Genomic DNA, 22915 nt, shown 5'->3' with positions numbered 1-22915 from the left:
CCAAAGAAAAGGGAGCAATTGTGATGTTTGTCCTTTCTTTTTTTTTTTCCCGCCCTTAAGCAAGCAGAAAGACTTTTTTTAACTACCCAGTGCAAACAAGACAGCTGATGTGTCTGAATGGGCTTTGGGATTCCGTAGATAACCCAAACAGAAATTAGCTACACACTAGAAGCTATGCTGCAATTTGATTTATGGCAAAAGCAGTCTTCAAACAGATTTGGGTTTAGTGTGTATTCCTGTCTTCTCATGAAATTGGATCTGAAAATTGAAAAACCATGTGTGATGACAGAGGAGGAAAGTGCTATTAATCAACACCACTTTTGTTCATGCCTTCAAAGCTGTTCTGCCACCTTTTTCATTTTTATCTCTTACTAGGTTTTCAGCTTAGCAGGCATTTATAATCAAAAGTGAGCTACAGTAGCAGAGTGACTTGTTCAAGATCAAGTACCTCTATTCCTAAATTATTTTCACTCAGGAGTGTGGAATGTTTCAAGATAACATAAAAATAACAAAGATGTTATTTTTTCAAGATACTGTAAATTCATTAATTATGCATGAAATACAGACTTGTTTTAAAAAAGTGAAAAGAAGTAAAACTTAAAAAAGCAACCCTTATAAATTGTTATACTTTTTGCTACATAAGGTTCTGAAAAGGATCCAAAAATATGTCAGTCTTGAAATTATCTGATTTGAGAAATTTTGGTAAACCAACCACTTAAACAACAACAAAAAAAGATATATATTTCTTCTTCATACACAGAGTAACCAAAAGTAGGTATTGAGCCCATATCAGCAGGTTAATAGCTAGTCTAATTATAGTACAAAAGCTTTGGTGTTAAGCAGGATTTCTCTTCCAGATGTGTTGTCTTAGCCTACATGTGAGTAGAGGAAAGGATTGCTAAAGTTCATGGTAGTGTTTTGATTAAACTGTGTAGTGCTTGGCTATAGTCTGCAAATAGCACAATATTGGCATTTATGTTGGATTTTTCTGTGGATTCAGTGTTGCTTGAATCTATCTTCTCTGTGAATTAGTATGGCACTTCTCTTTCAGCAGGGAATGCAGTGTTTTGCCTGAAAAGGACTTGCAACATTTCTGTAGGACAGAGGCTGATCAGCATTATGTTAATGGAGATGAACAGAAAAAAAATACCATGTTTTTCCTGGAAGATACAAAAAACAAGAGAGGTCAAATAGCACAAAGATTAACAAATCCACAAACAAGTTTTTTTTGCAAAGCTACATAGCAGTGCCTTGACCCTGGTGTTGGAGAGCTGCATCTCTGCAGCAGAGGCATCATCGTGCACTGTGTGATGTCTCGGTCATTACTTGGTTGTTTGCCTCTGAGTTTCCACTTGGGTCTTAATTTCACTCTTTGATTTACAAGGTTTAGCAAGGCTGTACTAAAGCCAGGGCACCAAGTAAACACTCCAGGTTTCTTTTGCCTGTGGTTGCAAACAAAAGGCTATGGAAATGTGGGCTTTTTTATAATGTACTTGAAAAAGAAAGATACCTCCTTTTGAAAGGAATAACACATCCCATAAACCCATGTTGTTGTAGCTTGTACGTTACCAAGGTACATATATCAATAGGGGGAAAAGAAAAGCAGAGGAAAAGAGTTTGTTTCTTCACTACCCTTAAAACAGGCATCGTTTGTGCCTTTTGTTTTTGTAAATGCATTTTTCAAACTCCATAAAAGCTTGTCTGTTCTCCAGCTCTAAAACCCTGAGTACACGTGGAAGTGTGTAGCGTATACATTTCTGAAAATGTCAGGGTTTTATTTGTGTCATACTTTTATAAGGAGGATGTGAACATGACCTTTGGAGTGCTTCAGATTGGCAGAATCCACTGATCTAGGCCAGTGTTTAATTTCAATGTAGAAACAAATTTTGCTTGTTTTAAATTCCTACACATGTATTGAATGTATGTTCTTGTTCAACTTGTTAGTAATGATGTATGATCAATTGCACTCACTGTGAAATTTTTTGTGTAGCTATGTCATTTTTTCCTGCCTCTGTTCATACACTGATGTTCTTGGCTTCAGCTTTTGTATCTAAAACAAAATAATGCCTTCACAGGTTGTATATTCTTTTACCTAACTTCTTCAACATGTTAAAATTTGTCCACTACCTCTCCAAGTTAGCCAAAACCATTCTGTGTTATTTCACAGACATTTCATAAAGTAGGTAGGATTTTCTTGGTAACTTGTTGGGGGAGAAGGGGAAAATGAGTATTTTTTAGTATGTTCCTTCCAGGAGGCAGGTATACACTGGACAGTGATGTTAGGCAAATGTTGTTGGTTGTTTGTATTTCAAGTTAATTTACTTGGTACTGAAAGATGGTCCTCTAAATGCTTTTGGCATTCTTTCCCCAGCTCCTGTCAGTGGATGGGCATCAAACAGTATTAAATCACCTGGAACAACTGCCCCGAGTGAAAAGCCTGCAACAACACCGCAGCTAAATGAGCAAGACACGTTGGTTCAGCGAGCGGAGCATATTCCAGCGGGGAAGCGCACTCCCATGTGTGCACACTGCAACCAGGTCATTAGGTGTGTATCTGCTTGCTGGGGTCACTCTTTGGGGTGTGCAGAATTGGCTCTATGGCCAGGCCCACAGTGGTGATGAATGTAGCAAAATCCAGTTGGCAACTGGTCACCAGGGTTGCTCCCCAGACTTGTTATTGGAGCGTGTCCTGCTCAATATCTATATCAATGATCCAGACTGGGATCAAGGGCACACTTAGTCACACTTAGCAGGTGACTAAATTGAGCTGGAGTGTTGGGGAAGGCCCTGCAGAGGGATCTGGGCAGGCTGGATCAATGGGCTAAGGTCAGTTTTATGAGGTTCAATAAGACAAAGTCCTGTGTCTTCCACTTGAGTCACAAACAACCCCAGGCATCACTACAGTCTGGGGCAGAGTGGCTGCCTGGCAGAAAAGGACGTGGGGCTGCTGGTTAACAGCAGCTGAACATGAGCCATCAGTATGCCAAGGTGGCCAAGAAGGCCAGTGGCATCCTGGCCTGTATCAGCAACCAGCAGGACTGGGGCAGTGGTTGTCCCCCTGTGCTCAGCACTGGAGGCCACGCCTCAAGTGCTGGGGAAGGGTCTGGAGCACAAATCCTATGAGGAGCAGCTGAGGGAGCTGGGGGTGTTCAGGCTGGAGAAAAGGAGGCTCAGGAGGCACCTTTACCCCTCTCTACAACTGCCTGAAAGGAGGTTGCAGTGATATGGAGGTTGGTTCAAGGGAATCAGCAGGTTTGTACTCAAGTCAGCAGTCAATAGTACTTTTATCATTCTTTTATCATCTGGAAATAATATTCCTCAAGTGATAGGACATAGCCACGAGATGTGATGGGGGAGGTTTAGATTGGATATTAGGAAAATTTTTTTCAGCAATAAGGTTGTCCAGCACTTGAACAGGCTGCCCAGGGGAGGTCTTGGAGTAACAATCCTGGAGGTATTCAAAAGATGTGTAGATATGGATCTTACAAACATGACTTAGTGGTGGACTTAGCAGTGCTGAGTGAGCAGTTGGACTTTATGATCTTATAGGTCTTTTCCAACCTAAAAAATTCTATTATTCTGTTCATCCTGCAGCTTCTGTCACAGCAGGGCTTTGTTTTTCTTCCGTGGGTTTTGATTCTTTTGTCACAAGTGGTTTAGGGCTTCATTTTGGTAATGTGGAACACTGTTTTCATGTGTGGTTTATCTAACAAAACCAAGAATGAAACTACTTTGGAGGAAAAATACTGTGAACTGCTAACAATCACAGTCTTGCAGTCCGTTTTACAGATAACCAGAAAGCTGAGTGGAATGGAGTAAGGGTAAGACCAAAGAAAAGTAAGTTAGTTTTCATGTATATACCCATTCTAATAGAACTGGGACTATTAGCTAGTTGGAAACCAGAGAGCATAGCCTTAGAAAGACTAATGTTGATTTCTAAAGTGTAGTTTCAAACTGAGAAGAAGAAGAAAAATAACATCCACAGAAGAAAAGCAAGAGATGTTTTAACAATTACTAGCACTGGATTGATAATAATTTCCTACACTGCTGGATTTCAAGCTCTTTGATGGGCTTTCTGGCCTTTGGACATTACAGTAGCTATTGTCCATGACTTGTATGACATGGGTAGAGAACATTAAGCAAAACAAACACAAGTTTGCCAATAGAGATTAAATTAAATAAGTTCTGCTGATCCCAAAAGATATCCTACCATTAGCCAGAATTTTGTATGGAGGAAGAATTGAATCTGGGTTGCATTGTTGAGTCAGTGATTTCTGACAATTAGTCATGATTGTCTCATTCAGGGAATTGTAACTGCTTTTATTGCCAGTGTGCAAATCATCCTCATTTTCATCCACCATTTTATTTCTTCCCTAAAATATAAATCTCTTAGGATTATTGAAATACGTTCTTCAAAAGTGTTTTATTCTTGCTTATTCAGTCATTTGTATCGTTGAACTACAAGGGGAAAGTAATGTCTTTTTAATAGTTTTTTTTTATTTATCTATATCCCATGTTTTCAGTAGACAGAATAGGAGAGCCTGCATTATGTTTCACCATGATTAAAGAGACTTTTTTGATTAGAAAGTTCTGAAAAATGAGAAATTCCATAAGCTGTATAATTTTCGTTCATTGTAATAGAAAATCAGACTTTCCACCATGGGTTTTTGTAGCCTCTTGAGTCCTGGCTTGGATTCAGAACCAGACCATGCAAATCACTTGATCTTTAGGGATTAACTGAGTCCAGCTTGTTTGCTTCCATGAGATTTCTGTTGTGGTAGTTCACTACCAGTTCAGTTAGCACTGAATTTTAGAAGACTCTTTACTAATGGATCTGTGATGTTTTGAAAAAATTATTCCTATTCCACTGGATATGTCAAGGAAATAAAAATATATGAACCCAACCCCCTTGAAGCAATAGAAAATGCTTACACACCTTCCCAACACAGGTGCACCTATGCATCTTAGTCCAGTTTTTTTTTCTTCATTGCAAAATCAAAGATTAATATCAGAAAAGGCGTACTTATTTTTGGGATGAGATTAATCTGATTCCTTGAACAGTTTGGCCTATATAATAATTCTGTCTGTCTTTAAAACTCTGTCCTTTTAGTTCTCTGGGATTTGGATTTGTGTCTAGTAAATAACATGCGAGAAACCATTCACTTCCTTTTTTGTACTGTTATTTTAGTTTTAAACCAAACACAAGGTGAACTATATGCTGCATCTTTCATACAAAAGGCTTAATTTCTTTTTACAGCAGTTGTGTTTTATTGGGGTGTGCTGGTGCTCAGTGCTGTGGGGTCTCAGTCCTCAGAGCAGTTCCCCTCTCCTCTTGGTCCTTAAATCACTTCCTGCTACTCCTTGCTCACCCAGTCTGATCAAAATTGAAAGAGATGAGCTGCTGCCCTCTAGACAGGGCAGTGTATTGGTCCATGGAGCAACATTTACTCCTTAGTGGATATGTGAGGACAAACTGCAGAGCCCCACTTGACTGTATTTAAGCCACTGTCACCTCTTGTAAGTGACACCTTTTCATTAATAGTAATTGGTACCCATGTCTGACTTTTTTGTAATTTGCTGGTGGTGTTTAAATCCTTATATTTCTTCATATGTTAAATGCCTGCTCAATTATTAAAAACAAGTGTTGGGACATGAGTTGATGTACGTTAATCAATGCCAAATATGCCTCATGTTCACGGCAAACTGTGGATTTGGAAGACTGCAATGGCATTTTGAGTTCAAGTTTTAGCATAATTACACTTCATGCCCTCAGTGGTAGCTTTACCTATGAAAAGGTAGGAGGAGGATCAAATGGCATTGCACTGTACATCTGTTTTGAAGCCAAAATGCATTCTGGAGGTTACTTTACACTCAGGCATAGAATAACATGGCTGGATGAGCCAAAACCTTTCTTAGAGACACCTTATAACTTTTTAATATATCTTCAATTATTCACACAGTGATTGTCTGAAGGTTCCAGTTTTTTCCAAAGCTTCATTAAGTAAGCTTTTCTTTCCATGTCTAAAAGAATCAAAGCTGGAGGCAAACTAAGTTTCTCTTGATCTACTTGCTGTGACGGTCTGGCAGACTTCTGGCATTTCCTGATGAAGACTTCTGGTTCCCAGACAGCCCTACCAAGTTCTGCAGTGCAGAGTTGGCTCTTCCTTTGAAGTCCAAATATGTTTTCTCTGGATTGCCATTGAGAACATACTCTTTAGCATGTCTGCTGTGAATGATGATTTGGCTTTGTCACCTTTTCATAAAGCTTAGTTGTTTTTAAAGGCAAAAGGGAAAAATGGTGCTTCCCTTCAGCACTCTTATACACAAATTGTACACTGTGGCATTTTCAGGGGAGGAGAAGAAACATCCAAGAATGTAGAATTTCTGTATGATTAACTGTGGAGCGATTGACCTTCCTAGCAGATGTGGAAATCCTTTTTGATCTCTCTACCACCAAATTTCAGTTCTGGCTTGTTATCACAATGCAGGCCATCTGAGAAATGAAATTACTGGCGTACTAATACAATACATCGTGATCATACCGATGAAGTTACACTCAGTTACGAGAGTTAAGTCATTGAAATTGCACTTACATTTCCTGTATGTTGCTCACTTCTCCTTTCAGTTTGCCCCAGTATCATTGCTACACACAGAAACCAGATGTTTGAGGTGACCACTAAGATCATGTACTTGGTGATCCTTTGGAGCATTAAATTCTGCAAATACTCTCATAAATCAATCAGGATCTCCAAAAAATAAATAAATGACTAGTTCATTTTCATCTCTGAGTTCCATTCATGTGGTCTAGGTGGTGATGCCAGAAATTTGTTCAGAAATGCTCAGCATGTCAAAGTAGCCTGGGGTAGAGGCACATTCATAGCCAGCTGTTGCCAGTTGGGTCATCCCATATCTCATTTGGACAGCAGGAACATGGGTTTTTAGCACTACTTTTATAAATATGTTCTAGTTGACAGAGGCATGTGGGATTGTTATTGGTTTTGTTTTTAAATGGAGATGAAATAAAGGATGAAGGCATCTACAGCCATCTTTCTAGCATTGCATCCCCCTAACTATTTCTGTCACATTGCGTGACTGTGGGCATCCTGCCCCCTTACTCAAATTGGGACTTTAAAGTCCTTTTCAAATTAATAGAGGAAATAAATACCTTTCATTACTGGAAGCTATCATTTTGATGGCAAAATTATGCAGAGACCGGGAACTCCTCCAAGTTCTGAATATCATGTTTTAGTGTATTTTACATGGCAGGTTTTTGGTTGTTTTTTTCCTTCCATGTGCTTTGGGGCAGCTTTTAAGTTGCAGGTATCATTAAGCCACAGTATCAGCTTGACATGTTTAAACTGCGGCCTGATTGAAAGTAAAATTGTATTTAGACAGTGTTCTTCTGGACATGTGTGCACGGGGAGCCAGTGAACTAATGGAACACCTCGTAGACATTGTGCAGGGCTCAGCCCCAGCTGTCTGGGGGCTTTGGGAGAGGAACTCCGTAGGTGCACTCCCCGTCCGTCTGCGTTCCTGCGCACTGTCCTGAATGGCTGACCTCAGCATGCCAGCAGGGCTGTAAACTCTGGAGAGCTAAATGCAGCAGATGTAAAAATTCCTTCTCCTCCTGTTGCTAGCATGCCTGCTTCCCATTGCAGAGCTGAGCCTGTCATTTCAGTGCAGATGGCCAGAAACTCAATCCTACCTGGAGCCGGGAGAGCGTCTTTAGTGTCAACCCCGTGTTAATGAATCTGTTAAATTAGCCTGTGCTGACACGGCGCTGTAAGGGCACTTTGTTGTACATAAGGGCTTGTATTGTTTGATCAGTACATAACTGAGAGGGCATTGATGTAAAAAGGTGCTTGTAGAGCAGTGGGAGGGTATCGAGTTAGGTCTGTGTTTGCACTGCTCAGGCATCCACTGGGAGCAGGGCTGGAGAGCTGCACTCAGCCCCAGCTCCCTCCTTAAAGAACTGCAAGCTTCTCTTCAGGAGCCCTTTTTCACTGCATCCCCTCCAATAAACAGGGGTGAATAGAAGAAACTGGCCTGGGTTAAATATGTTCATCATTTTATGAGGTCTTGGGTTATCCTAAATCTGTTTGAGTCCCCTGTCTTTGACTTGTTATCCTGCTGAAAATACATAGTGTCACCAGAGAAAATGTAGAAGAGAAATGAGTCTTTGCATTCTATCCTTGCTGAAGTTGCTCTCTCTCCTCAGCCCACTTGTATTTCCATTTTAGAGTCAACATAATCAAATGTCAAGGTGGATTTTGGGGGGTGGGGGAGTTGTTTGGTTTTTTTTTCTTGTTTCTTTGCGTTTTTTTCTTTATTGTTGTTGCTTTGTTCATATAAAAATCTTACACAAAAAGTATTCTTGTAGATTACTTGATTTCCAAAATAATGTTTAGCAACAGGTGGTCATACTAGTACCTTTCAGGGTTTTTTTCAGTACAGTATTAGATCAGAATAAATTAAGCATTACTTGAAAGAATTACATCTTTATAGGTGATGGAAAACCAGGAAAATTGGTGAGGGAGATGAATTTGAACCACAAAGTTCTGAACCTAAATTCTGGAAGGTTGAGTGTTGGTGGGACCTTGGAGGCACTTTTTGAATGAAAAAATGCTTACTAAAGAGATTAACATGCTGAATATACTTTCAAATTAATATAGAGACAATAATAGATACCTAGGATTCATGAGTTACAAACTGAAAAATTTTTATTGGCTGAAAAATAGATGAATAGAAAATGAAAAATAGAAAATTTATTTTCTATTAGCTGTATTGCATTAACCAGACAAATGCTATTAAAAGTATAGCTATTTTGCATTTGCAAGTGATAGGAAGGAAGCTGTGTGTTTGGGAAAAGATGGACCTATTTTAATACAAAAAAATCCTGCTATAACTGTGGTAGATTATCTTGTAAGAAACTTTTTGGATAGAAACAGTTGATGGAATTTTTGTCTCAGAAGAAACTGATGTTATCTGCTCCTAGTGGGGTCATGTCTATTTGTATTTTTAGTCTCAATATGAATGCAGACTATAGGAGAGTTGATCATATCACTGAGTCAAATATCTCTTTGCAAGAGATGGAATTTGGAACATGGGAAACATCCTTCTTCTTCACTTCCCTAGCAGACACTTCAGCACTGTATTTAATGTAGTTCTAAATAAAATTTCTGAAATGCAGTCAAGTGAAAAGAATTAGTGTTTATTGTGGGTGGGCATTTCTAGGAGAGAGTTCAATGGTGATGAATACAGTCAACACTTGGAGCTTTCTTAGAGCCTGTAGGAGGAAAGAGGGATGGAGCAGTGTGTGTGTGTGAGTAGTGTAGTAATGGCATGGAACTATTGCAGATAAGTCTGTTAACAGATTTTGTAGGTGCCAGCCCAGGTGCATTTGCTGACAATATCTTTTCTTTCTAATCAGAGGACCCTTCTTGGTGGCTTTGGGAAAGTCATGGCATCCAGAGGAGTTTAATTGTGCCCACTGCAAAACCTCCATGGCATACATTGGATTTGTGGAAGAGAAAGGGATGCTGTATTGTGAGGTCTGCTATGAGAAGTTCTTTGCCCCTGAGTGTTCAAAGTGCCAGAGGAAGATCCTTGGGGTAGGTGACCAGCAAGTGGCCTGTTTTTTGGTGGGAGCAATGATCACAGTGTTCAGTGTTTCTCTGCAATGAAATTCCATTTTACCTGGCCCAGCCTGCATTCTTTCAGATGTACTCCTGACATACCTTTTCTGCTCTCATTACATACAAAATATGCCTTTGAATGTTCTAATGTTGAACCTTTCCAATCTCTTTGAGGAAAGGTGCTGTAGTCTCCTTGGCTCTTCTAAGCTCAGCTCCTGTTTCCATGAAGGTGTTCTGTAGCTGTTGCAATTACCAAATTTTCCTGAGCAAAATGCTTTTAATTGGCAGCTTTTTACAGAATGGGAAGGGGAAGCGAGGGAGGGAAATAAAAAGATCCTCCTTAGGTGAGCAGAGCATTAAGAACACACTGCTTGCTAGATACGAAGTTCTGAAATATTCCCAGTGTTAATGTAGATGGAAAGAAGCATTATCCTACTGGGCACTGATATGGCTCATTTGATCCTGCCAGCTGATCGGCTGCTGTTTTACTGCAGACAGCAATGTGTCTGCATTCTTGTGTAACGGGTCATGCAGGGCTCTGGCAGCACAATTCTCAAGTTGTATTTGGCACTGTAGTATCTTCCAAAACAGCACAGAGTAGTCATAATTTTCTGTATGATGTCTTCTGATTAACCCTTCACCGTCTTCAGGAGAAGGCAGAGATGCTGCTTTTCTTATTTCAGGGGACTGTTATGGATGAGATCCTGATTGAAATTAAGAATTTGAACAAATGAGTTGTTAAAATTTGTCCAATTCTATGTCAAACCTTCCAAAAACCCCCAAGGATTGCTCATGAAAAATAAGGAGATGTACCATAAATAAAGCACCTCATTATGTTTAACATCGCAGAACTTGTGTGCACAACCCATTTTCAAAATAGCAGCAGGAAACGAAGTATTCTTGAAATGAATCAAGTGTAGAGGCATGGCTACCACAATCTAGTCACCACATCGAAATAATGTGTTCCTAACACTTTTTCTAATCCCCACAGGAAGTAATAAATGCTTTGAAACAAACTTGGCACGTTTCCTGCTTCGTGTGTGTGGCCTGTCATAACCCCATCCGCAATAATGTCTTTCACTTAGAAGATGGTGATCCCTACTGTGAGACGGGTAAGAAGCAACACAACCCGAGTTTAAAGTTTATTGCAGCTGTGCAGGAAAGCAGAGCTCAGTAAATTTGGGGGGGGAAAAAATAATTCCCATTTCTCAAGCTGCACGTTACAAGTGCCCCAGCAATTTCATGAAACTTTGAGATGTCAATTCAAAGCAACGACTGCTGCTGTAGACACTTTAAGTTTGCAGCAGGAGGAGTTGATGAGGATTTCTTCAGCAGCTTCAGCAGCAGCAGGCTTCTTGTCGCTGGTATTACCTATTCCTGTTAAGTCCTCAGCTGGAGTATCAGTGATACATCAAAGTGTTAGTTTTAGGGTGACTTTCTGGTTGGGTTTAAAATAATCTGAAGTTTATGTAAATCTATTTATTTACCAAGCACAAACAAATGCCAGTGGAGTAATGTGTTTTTCTGTGAATTGCCTTATTTACAGCCTGAGGGGTTTCCAAGAGTAAGCAGTCTTGTCCAGGTAGCTTTTTGCAGGATCAAGGATGAAGAAACTGTCAGGGGAGAAACACAGTGATACAATTACAGCATTTGAAAGCCTGATAAGCAATATTACATGAACAATGTGGCCTAGAAGTTCAGAACATTTCTGGTTTGATTTTTAGCACTTCCATTTTAGCTAATCATAACATCTTTTATAAAATCATAAAATAGTTTGGGTTGGAAGGGACCTTAAAGATCATCTGATTCCAACCTCCCTGCCCTGGGGAGGGACGCCTCCCACTAGACCATGTTGCTCAAAGCCCAGTCCAGCTGGCCTTGAACATCTCCAGGAATGGTGAATCCACAGTTGCTCTGGGCAACCTGTTCCAGTGCCTCACCACTCTCAGTAAAAAAATGTCTTCCTGTTATCCAATATAAATGTACTCTCAGTCTGAAGCCATTCCCCTTCGTCCTGTCATTACATGTCCTCGTAAAAAATCCCTCTCCAGCCTTCCTCTAGGCCCTCCCCCAGCTACTGGAAGGTGCTGTAAGGTCTGCCTGGAGCCTTCTCTTCTCCAGACTGAACAACTGCAATTCTCTCAGCCTTCCCTCAAAGGAGAGGTGCTCCATCCCTCTGAGCATCTCTGTGACCTTCTCTGGACTCGCTCAAGCAGGTTCACATCCATCCTGTCTTAGGAGCCCCATGGCTGGATACAGGACTTCCAGTGGGGTCTTAGGAGAGTAGAGGACATGGTTTAGAATCCCTCCTTTGCCTGCTGGCCACTTCTCTTGTGGTGTAGCCCAGGATCCAGTTGGCTTTCTGGGCTGTGAGTGCACATTGCCAGGCCATGTTGAGCCTCTTGTTAACCTATTATTATTAATATGAACAGTTTTTATTTAAGTTGGTTTTCTAATTTGCTTAAAACTTTCCAGCTACCCCTCTGAGCTAGGAAAGAAATAAACAATTTGTAAAACAATTCCCACAAAATGGAAAAGAGACAAAATTGTATCAAAATTATCTGTTTTCACTGTGCATGCTGGATTGGAACTGTCAGTTGGACCCTTATTATAGTTTTCCTTCTACTCCTAGGCACATTGCAGTTTCGCTAGCTGTAGAAATGGATTGAACAGAAAGGATTGAGCATGAAATTCTAATGACCTCTTTGAAGCTAAGATTTCCTTCGGAGCTGATCCCAGAGTTGTTCACAGTGGGTGCCAGGGAGAGTGCTAGGTACTGTAAGCATGAGGGAAGTAGGCCAATTTATCCAAATTTATCCAAAATTTCTCTTGTCAGAGCTGCTTTAATGAGATGTTGGCAGATACAAAAGGACAGTAGGTTATTGCTAACTTGGTGACAAATGTAGGGTGGGTAGGGTGTTGCTCCTATTGAATTTGTGGAGCAGCAGAGGAAACGGGTATATGAGCAGCATCCTCCAGTGTGACAGTACGGTGAAATTTCATCCTGAAGCAATGTGAAGCCCCTAATCCTGGAACCATTTGATGATTCAAAAATAGTACTGGAGGAATCAATAACTCCCATTTGGGTGGAAAGCTCATGACAGGGTTTGTTCTGTTAAGGTTGAATTCTTGTTCCTGCCACCAAATGACCCACATGTCATGCAGTGCATTGATTTGTGCTATTGCTACAACTCTTGTGTAAAATATGCCTTTTTCTATACTGTGAGCGTGGGGAAAAACTGTGGCAAGATGTCAAGTATGTTACACTTCTTGCTAAGCTTATTTCTGAGATAGAAAGTTGCTAGTGCAAGTTAATGCAGACACAATCTGTGAGGTGTTATTGGCAGTGATACTTTGTAATGGCTCTGGCTCACTGACTAGATGTTAATTTGAGTTATATTAATTTTTCAAAGACTTTCAGTCCAGCTGGAGTTATGAGCCTATGACTAATTTTAAATAAATAAGTAGTAAATGTCATTGCCAACTTTCCTTCTTCCTAGTGCAAAGTAGAGTTCTAATTTTAAATCTGTATTTGAAATTATAACAGCATCAGCTATTAGTATTGAAGGAGGATTAATCTGCAGAATGTTCAGGGTGTAGATATTGAGGCTAAAATTAAAATAAAAGTCTGGATATCTAAAACTTTGAACTTTTTCTAAGTGCAGAGTTAGTAGCCTTGTTTTGAAAATGCTGTGTGCAGGAAATACTGATATGTGAATATATAAGAAATCTGCCTTGCAAGGCTTCTGTGCTATCACAATTCAAGCATGCAAAAGAAAGCTGATGTCCTTCATTCTGCCTTATCTGCTGCCCTTTCTTCAGAAGAAAAGCCAATAAACTTATCAACACAACCACAGGCCAACTTACAAAAGGTTTTGACTGCTGGCACCAGGAAAATATCAGTAAGATTTTGTATGACCACAAATTCAAAGAGCTGAAAGAGTACAGTCATGAGACCATGGCCTTCAGGGATTTTTGCATATTGTTCTACCATTTGGTATTTTTATTGTCTTTCTTCTTAAACACTTACAATTTCATTCCAGTAGCATGGATTAGTGGAGGTGATTGGTGAAGCAGTTTCTTCCATTGGCCTTCATCAAGGGCTTTGCTACTCCAGAGCACTTGTGTTCCCCATCCTGTTCAAATATCTCCGATGATGATTTATTTTCAGGGAGGTCATCACACAAAACACTGTCTTAGTGAACAAAACCAGGACTTTTCTCTTGGGCTTGACACATCTGATGATCCTCTGTGGGCTCTGCTGCAGTAAGCATTAGAGCTTCAGCAGATCTGTGTAGTCTATCCGCTTCCCACCCCTTCTAATTCTCCTTTGGAAACAACCTCTGGCATCTAATTTCCCTGTCAGAGACAGTATTACTATGGTAGTAACACTCTGTTACTGGTAGATGGAGTCCAAACTTCATTATGGCTGTCACTTTGACTGTAGTTCATCTTATGAAGAAATAATATTGCATGACATGTTTGCCATGGTAGTGTGCTGGTGCCAATTTCTCTCATGTTATAGCACTAATGCTACTGCTGTCTCCGTAGGAATGAAACATTTGCTTCCTAGAATGGGATGTTTGAAAGTTGAAATAAGTGAAAAAGACCGGACAATTTGGGCTGGGGAATATGAATGGTTCAGTGCCATTTGTTTTAGTCCCTGCTTCATGAGATTGCTGGAAAAGCTTCTTGTTCTTCACAGTAATGAAGGGGAAGGGTTTGTTTGTTTTGGGGTTTTGTTTTGTTGTTTTTTTTAAAAAACCATGTAATGTATTTTAGTGATTAGAAAGGTATTCTGACTTGATCCAAATTTCTAGACTCCAATTAGGACAGAAGCCTAATGATTACATGGTTTTGAATAGTGCAATCTGGGGCAAAAATGCTGCCAGAATGTAGGTCAGAGTTCATTACTCTGAGAAGGTCTGTAGTGTGAACAGCTGGGGTGTGCTTTCAAAGCAGAGTTGGAGAGAACGTAAGGAACATGTAGAGTTCATGTGAGTGCTCTCAAGGAGTGCATTTCCCCCACTCCAGCACACTGTTGATCTTAAGGAAATTAAACACCAGGAAGATGGAAGCATTGCCCACTTGAAAGGATGAGGAAAAGAACTGAATTAGCAAGAAGTCAACATCCCAGGCTTTTGATCTCAGAACTCTATTTTCAGTATACTCAGTCTAACAAACATCAGCAAGTCCAAACCTATTGCCAATGAAAGAGCAAAGCTCTCAGAGGGTCAGTCCTGCTTTTCTGTATATGCTTTAAAAGCTGTTTGTATCTCTTTGCAGATTACTACGCCCTCTTTGGTACGATGTGCCACGGCTGTGAATTCCCCATTGAAGCTGGAGACAGGTTTCTTGAAGCCCTGGGCCACACTTGGCATGACACTTGCTTTGTATGCTCTGTAAGTAAAGCTGGTCTGCCTTTCAACAAACCTTGGCAGCAGTGCTAACCTGACCCATGTGGGAGTTAGCAGCTCTAACCTCTCTCAATCCCCTGAGCCCAAACAAAAAGTGCTTTCCCAGTTGTTTGGAAGGTGTGTTGCTATTGTAAGCCTTTGGCACGTGTTCGAGTGAAGGTGTTCTGGATTGCAGCCCTGTGTCCCAGCGTTTAACCCTTGATGTTTACTTCCTCCGAGTTAGTGTTGAAGGCAGTAAGGGACTGGGCTGTGTTTCCAAAGTAGCAAGAGGGGTCTTGATATAAGGACACTGTAGCCAAGGTACGAATGTATACAAGGTATGTTACATGAGCAAAAAAAAACCAAAAGCAACAAAAAGAGAAGCGCCAATCTTAATGACTGGGGTTATTTTCCTTAAATTCTGAATCTAACTCTGCTCCCAGTTAAATCCCTGTTGTCTTAGTAAAGGTTCTGCTTACACCAACCACTGGTATTACATAAAAAGGATCCCTTAAAAAAAGGTAATTCTTAATCTTTGAATATATCTATGCATAAAACAGTACCATGACCAGGCATTCTGAATAGTTATGGTGCAATTCATCCATCTGAATTGGGTGTTCTTTTCTCTTTTTATCCCATTTCAGGTATGTAGTGACAGCTTGGAGGGCCAGACTTTCTTCTCCAAGAAGGACAAGCCACTGTGCAAGAAACACGCCCACTCTATCAACATCTGATACTTGTAGCTCATCTTGTGTAACAAATGTACTGAGCAGAAAGATTAAAATGTCCAATAATTGGTTAAAATTATTTATATACAATTTTTCTAAAATGGAAGAGAGATGTGGAAACTTGAAGAAGGGATTGTACACTAATTTTTCAGAGTGTTTATCATTTACAATTTTGCTTCATAAAAAGAAAGGTATCAGGAATTGCACCCAAGACAAACAATTAGAGTGTCTTTATCTCTATGCTACGCACATTACTGTTTTACATGATTTTATGACCACATTTATATCAGTTTCATTATGAGAAGTGAAGTATCTATAAAAGTAAATGCCTGATATTAGAAGTCTCAGTCTTGCTGCTATTCAACAAATAAAAGGAGATTGGATTCAGCAATCCAGATAACATTATTTTGGTGATGTTTTTAAAGCATGTCCAAAAGTATTGCAGCTAAACTCCAATAAAAGGAACTCAAAGATAAGATTAGATAAAATATATGGTTCCAAAACTTATTTTTTTTAACCTGATATTCAAATACAGACAACCTCCTACACAACTACATGTACCTGTGCCTTTGCACTTAAATTTCCCATGTGTTTGTCCCAAGGGATAGAGGTTTTTCCAAAGCATTTAAGTGGCTATGCTGGTGAAAAATAATATTTAGAAGATGCCACTTAACAGAAAATATAAATGAGATACTTTTCTGTAACTCATGTACCTACCAGAACACTAGCCAAAACCCTCTGCTGCTGGGGGTGTGTTTGATAGGATGAAAATGTCAGATCACATCTTAAAGGAACTGGGATTTCCACTCTTCTGTTTGCAGTTCAGGTTTTAGGTAGTTTTAAGTGCCTTGGAAAGGGGAAATTGTGCTGAATCTGCAGGTAACAGTGTTTTGTGTCCAGAATATGAGATCCTGGCGTTGAATGAGGGAAGCTGCTGCAGTGCAGCTGAGGACATTGGTTTTTTCTCAGTACATTCTTTACCACGTAGCTCATGAATATGTATACTGGTGGTGTGCCAGGTAGCATACTGAAAACTTAAACTTTCTTGCTCAGCTGTTATAATTTTTATTAGTTTAGGTTTTATGTTTCTCTTTTCTTCCAAATGTAGGGAATGCATTGAAAAATGATAATCCACTGGTTTAAGCAGCTCAGTACCTCTCAGATCTTGCAAGCGAGCAGAGAGACAATGCTGTCATTACGCATTTGCCATGAGCCAGGTCAGCCATTCTGTGGCTTGATACAAATTTTGCATCCACACAGAGAGGCAGCACAAGACCAGCTCAGTCCCCCTTAGCCTTAAATTAGGGTTTAACTGGTTTAATTGGAGCAATTGCAGGCAGCCAGGGATGAATTTCCTTCAGCAGAATTGCGCAACAGAGAAGGGGGCTCTCGGGACCAGAGCAGATTCCTGAAGGAAACTGAATTTACTTGCTGTTTGATTCAACTGGGGTGTCATAATGAAAAGAATGTTAGTCTTTAGTGCTCTTTCTAGTAGACATTAAAAATAACCATTTACTGGTTTTGTTGTTGTGGAGTGGATTTTTTTACTGATTCAACAAATGGTTTTATCCATAAAACCGTGGATAAAAAAGTCATAAAAATTTGCCACAGTTGAGTAAAGCAATTGTAACAAGGAACATCAACAAAAGAGGAGGAAAGAAAACCAAAATTGCTGTACTGAAATATGAAAAAATACTTGGCTTTTTATTAATTTGGTGAGACAGGTTCACATTGTGGGGCTGTTTCACTTTATTTCCTGAAGTTGTTTTTATTCAATATTACCACATTTCTTTCTTAACTCCCAGTGGTACAGAAGAAATTTGGTAAATTTGATGAATGTTGGTAAATAAGAAGAAATTTGGTGGTACGGTATAAAGTTGTTTAAAATGTTTACACTCTTGTAGATGTACCCTTTTGTGAGTTTGGCTGAAAATCAGAAGGGTGGAAGCAGACTGGACAAGATACAATAACATATAAGCCAGGTTACTTTTAAAATTAAGTGGAATGTGGAGAAATGAGACCTACAGACTGGGTTTCAGTGGAGTTTTATTGCACATGTGTGAGGGAAGAGGGAGGGAAATGCACAGAAAAAGGCTTTCCATAATTTCTGCGATTCAAACCTTGCAGTTTTAACGTAGGATAAAAACTTCTCAGTTTGTCATTGTCCTTAAAATCCAATTAAATTTTGTTTACCCTCATAATTTTAATTGGAATTTTATTTTTTAATCCATATGCTCTGGGGTTTGAAATTTTGCAGTTGTTAATGAATTTGAGGACAAAAGCCTGAAAGGCTCCAATAGAACTGCTTCATTTAGCTGCTTTGCCTTTTAATTTCTGCTTTTATCTATTTGTTTAAAATTTTAAAGGAAGCATATAGTCACTGATAGATAATGAATATTTAATGGCTTTACCAAATTATATAAATCAATTAAAAGGAACATAATTTTTATCATTATTTTAATAAGTGAGATTTTAGTAGAGCACTTTATAATAATGCCATATATCTCACTGAATATTTATTACCTTTTTTGTTGTTGTTGTTTAGAACTATTTCATCCTGGTATTCTTTTGTTTTATTTGTAAGCCTGCCTTTACCTCTAGAGTCTTTTGGGGTCTGAGTGTATGTGTTTAAATATACTTCTTTCTACATGCACACATATGCCTGTGCATTGAGAGATAATAAGGATATATGTGTATTTGAATGCAGACTTAACATAGCAAAAAATCATTTGGGGATTTTGTGAGATTCCCAACTGTTTTTCACACAACACACATATAGCATTCATGTTATAAGGGAATGTTACAGAGTCAAGACAGATATATTAGTAACCTAACTACTGTAAATCTTTGCATGCATTTTCAATCAGTCATTGTTTTTCTTCCAAAGCTGCCTGTGGGAGAATTTGGCTTAACTCTGTTTGAAGGTGAAATGTCTTTATAAGTGAATAATTGATCCATGATGACAGTTTCAGTATGTTGTAATGAAATAATTCAGGATTACATATAAATATAAATGCTTAATATAACAATGCCATAAACTTAAAAGCAGGAGTTGAGTTGTGGTTCAGTGTGTGTTGGTCTGTTAATTGTGTACCTATTTCTTCAGAGCTACTTGCATCATCTAGCCATGTCAGCTGCTTTGCAAACATTGTTTTGTGCTAAACTACCAGCTGTTAAATCCTGGTGATTTCTTTGCTTGTGTTTAATAACCTTTGGCATTAAATTTTGGCTGTTCACATTTGCAAATTTAATTATAATTGAAAAACATAACAAGCAAATAAACCCTACTCAAAACCTAAAATTCTGTCTTCAGTTATTTTGTGCTTGTTGGATATTTTCTTTTCCCCTGAATCCTAGCCAGTAAAGGTAAGCCATGATTGTACACATGAATAGGTAGCATTTGAGCTGCTCATTCTTCAGGTTTTGTGGGGTTTTTTTAACTTTGTTTTACAGGGAAGGACCAGGGAGTCCTGTTTGACACCAAGGTGACCATGAGCCAGTGATAACTTCGCTGAGACAAGGAAGACCACCAGCCTCCTGGGGTCCATTAGGCAGAGCATTGCCAGCAGAAGGGAGAAGTTATCCTTCTCTGCTTGGCCTTGGTGAGGCCTGTCTGCAGAGCTGAGTCCAGTGCTGGTCCCACCAGTACCAGAGACATGGCTGTACTGGAATAAAGAGCCAGGAAGATGGTGAGGGGCATGGAGATTTGTCATAAAAGGAGAGGCTGAGAGAGCTGGGGCTGCTCAGCCTGGAATAGAGGGGACTCAGGGGAGATCTCATCAATGTGTACAAACACCTGGATAGGACAGTCAAGAAAACAGAGCCAGGCGTGGTATATAGTGAGAGGACAACTGTGAGGATGGCAGACATTGGCCATTGGGTTGCCCAGAGAGATTGTGGAGTCTCTCTTCTCTCTACCCAACTGGATACAGTCCTTGGACTAGTAAAGGTCCCTTCCAGCCTCAGAGAATCTCTGATTCTTCATCTTTCCTCAAAATGGATGGAAAGGTATAAATACGGTGTTGAACACTGTGTTGAATATTACATTGGCCAATTATTGTTTATTTGCTGTCCTTACTCCATTCTAGAGTATGTCTAGGATACTTTGCACTGTTTGTCTGAAGGTTTTAACACTTTTTCCTAAGTTGACACTGTCCAAGGAAATGCTGCCTGCTCTAGCAAGTATTGTCTGATACCGTACTTAGCGTTGTCATGCAACAGTCTCTGTTTTCACTGTGGAACACTTGACTGTCTGCTCTAACACAGCCAACTCCTTCAGGATAATACCAGTCTGGTAAGAATCCCCTTAGCTGAACATCTCTTAAACAGGCAAATGCACTGTTGTTTTTTACCTTTATTTACACAGGCAAAGGAAAACGCTGCACACAGCTCTATAAAATTTAGAGGCAACTTTACAGAAAACTTGCCTCCCCTTCAGTGTTTAGGCTATGAGTGAGACAAATGCAAGTCTATTTGCAAACAGTACATTAAGCTCCAGAAGCCAAATTTTTAAAGGCATGAAGTCTGCATTTGACATTTTAATGGCAAAGGTTTGGTTTCTATCAATCACAACGTCATGTAACATTAAAATGCACCGACCAAAAAAAAAAGAGATCTGTCATTCATTCATTAAGATGCTGTAATCCAGTGTAAGATTTATAGGCTTAAAACTCAATGGTGTGTTTTCACAATAAATCCACTTTCACTGCTCAGCACAGAACAAATCTCTCTGTCACTCAAAATATTTGCTGGTCAAAATGCCCTATATGAGATCTTCAAAGGGTTTCTCACAAAATTGCATATAAATCCTTTTACCAGCAAAGGCTTAATTTAGGTTCAAGTTTTACTTTCTTGGGACATTGGTTAATATCTTGTGCTCAGACAAGATCTTGGTTATATCAGAAACACATAGGCCTAATTTATTATTAGCAGTCTGGTGTTAATTAGGGGGAATTACCAGAAATAGTTTGCTTGATGGAAATTTATTATGGTATCACACTTTACTGAGGGCGGAATAGGAGTCACTGAAAGAGTGCAGCTCCTTCTCATAACCAGCTAATTAATAAGGTGCCAAAATTCCTCTGAGAAGGGTTTGGTCCTAACTATGGGAACCTCACAGAGCAAATGGTTCCTATGCAGTATTTAAAATTTGAAAGAGGAAAAGAGAGACGAGAAAAAGCTGCCCAGCAGAAGTCTCAAAAGTGGTATGGCTTTTTCTTGAATTTATGAAAGAAAATATTTAGCTGTGTTTCCAAGCTCATTAAAGAATGGCTTTTCTCAGAAAAAAACAACAGCTAATTTATAATCTCATTTGGTATGCTTTAACTTGGGTTTCAGTTTTACTTGTGCATACTGCACACTACAGCTTGTAATTTTATGAATTGGGCTTATAATGAGCTTTTATATTACTCTTTATTGCTCTGCTTAATGGTCTTTTTCATTATCATTTGCCAGGAAAGTTGAGGCTGGCTTAGAGAGGAAACTGAAAAATAGAACAAATCTCTGATAAGCCCCAATCTATTTTATGTATGGCAGTTTGGGCATAGAAAACCACTGTGTCATTAGAGATCTCGTGAAAATTGTGTGAGAAAGGCAGGTTAGAATGAGATGGAGTAAAACCAGAAACATCTCTAAAGAAATTTAAAGTCACCACACTAAAATTTATGCATGGCTGATTTTATAAAATATACTCAAGATGATAGGGTATGCAATTGTAATAAAGCACTTTTGTATTTGCACTGGAAATATAAAAGTATTTTTGTATTATATATTGAAAAAATATCCAGCATTTTGGATATGCTTTACAAGCTTTCTCCTGTACTGTGAGACTTAGGATTGTGTCATTGTGCTCTGAGTAATATTCTCACTTTCCACAGATCAGAGTTGTTTCCTTTTCAATTCTCCTGCCTTTGCTTTGCCTTTTCTTACTGCTGGGCAGTGCCATTGTTTGTTTTAAAATACTTCATTATGAGATAATCCTGTCAGGTGTGTCCCTTATTTCTCTTTGTGATGCATCAATGAAATGTCAAATGTTCCTTTGGTAAATATAAACTTGCACTGAATTTTGGCATGCTTTTAGAAGTGTCAAGTTTTCCCACCCAGAAGTTTCCGCTGGAAAAATAACTCAAGATACTAGAGCAGAATGGTAATTATATCCCACATAAAGTCTTTATTTCCCTTGAAATGCATCAAGCAAAAGGGAAACACATGAAACCCAGTATAAGGCCAAAATCATGGATAAGTTAAACAGATACAATCTCACTGATTTCAGCTTATTCCTCTACAAATTAAAAATGATTGGGATTAAAGCTACTTTAGTTTTATGCTTGCATTTGTCCAAGTGAGCAAGCTCAGAATTAAGGATTTGGTCTTTGTATTTATCAGGATTTCCTTTTATCTAGGATCCAATCTTGGACTTAGACTTGGCTTTGAACAACCATAGTGAAGTTAATCTGCCATGTGACTTGTTTTTCACACTTGCTACCCACTGACAATCAGTAGAGGATTACTGGGAAATTCAGATGAGTGTTACCTGGAGAAGAAAATAGACTGGACTTTCTCTGAAATAAATCAGTGTGAATAAGTGGAAATTAAATGATCTTACAATAAGGCTGCAAATTTGTCTTTGAATCTTGCATGTTATTTTTTGATGCTTCTTTTTCATTTTTTCCAAGTCTGTGGTGGCAGTTTCTGGGTGTGCTCTGATGAAGCCTATGATATGCTACCCCACAAAAAAAAAAGTGTTTTACAAGGTCACAGAGCTTTGGCATAAGTTTCCTTATACCATATTCATCTTAAAGGCAGTTGCATGGCTGTAAGTAGGAGAATTTTGTATTTTTCTGCTCAGTGGTAATTAGCATTCAAGGATTGTTGTGTCTTGTGGGAGCACTGCATTGCTATTTATACAACATGATGTATTACCATGAAACTGGGAGTTATAATTTGGAATGTGATGGGAGTAATGTGATCTTTGCTCACTACAAAAAGGGTGCAAACAGTTAAATGAGAATCAATATATGGGAGGATTGCCACCTGCATGCAGACCTCAGCTTCTTCCTTGGATAGGTCCTGCCACTGGCAGCAGCTACAGTCCTGACCAGTCCATCCTAACAAATGTCCCTGCTTGCTGCCTCTCTGCCATTCATCTCCACTCCCT

At 39.2% G+C, this 22915-nt stretch overlaps 1 protein-coding gene across 15 annotated transcripts in view; it reads left to right on the top strand.

Annotated features, from left to right (window-relative positions):
• The window catches only part of PDLIM5 (PDZ and LIM domain 5), a 123840-nt gene extending 104780 nt beyond the window's left edge, over nucleotides 1–19060 (top strand). For all 15 annotated transcript variants that reach the window (XM_086888457.1, XM_086888456.1, XM_086888455.1 and 12 more), the window contains 5 exons: nucleotides 2372–2546; nucleotides 9431–9611; nucleotides 10627–10747; nucleotides 14922–15037; nucleotides 15676–19060. In XM_086888457.1, coding sequence (XP_086744583.1) covers nucleotides 2372–2546; nucleotides 9431–9611; nucleotides 10627–10747; nucleotides 14922–15037; nucleotides 15676–15765 — 683 coding nt within the window. In that variant the 3' untranslated portion in view covers nucleotides 15766–19060. The remainder of the gene's footprint in view (nucleotides 1–2371; nucleotides 2547–9430; nucleotides 9612–10626; nucleotides 10748–14921; nucleotides 15038–15675) is intronic.
• The last annotated feature ends 3855 nt before the right edge of the window (nucleotides 19061–22915 follow it).

Source organism: Cyanistes caeruleus, chromosome 5, assembly GCF_971803275.1.
Source record: "Cyanistes caeruleus chromosome 5, bCyaCae1.hap1.1, whole genome shotgun sequence".
Lineage (NCBI taxonomy): Eukaryota > Metazoa > Chordata > Aves > Passeriformes > Paridae > Cyanistes > Cyanistes caeruleus.
This window is presented reverse-complemented; position numbering and strand designations above follow the sequence as displayed.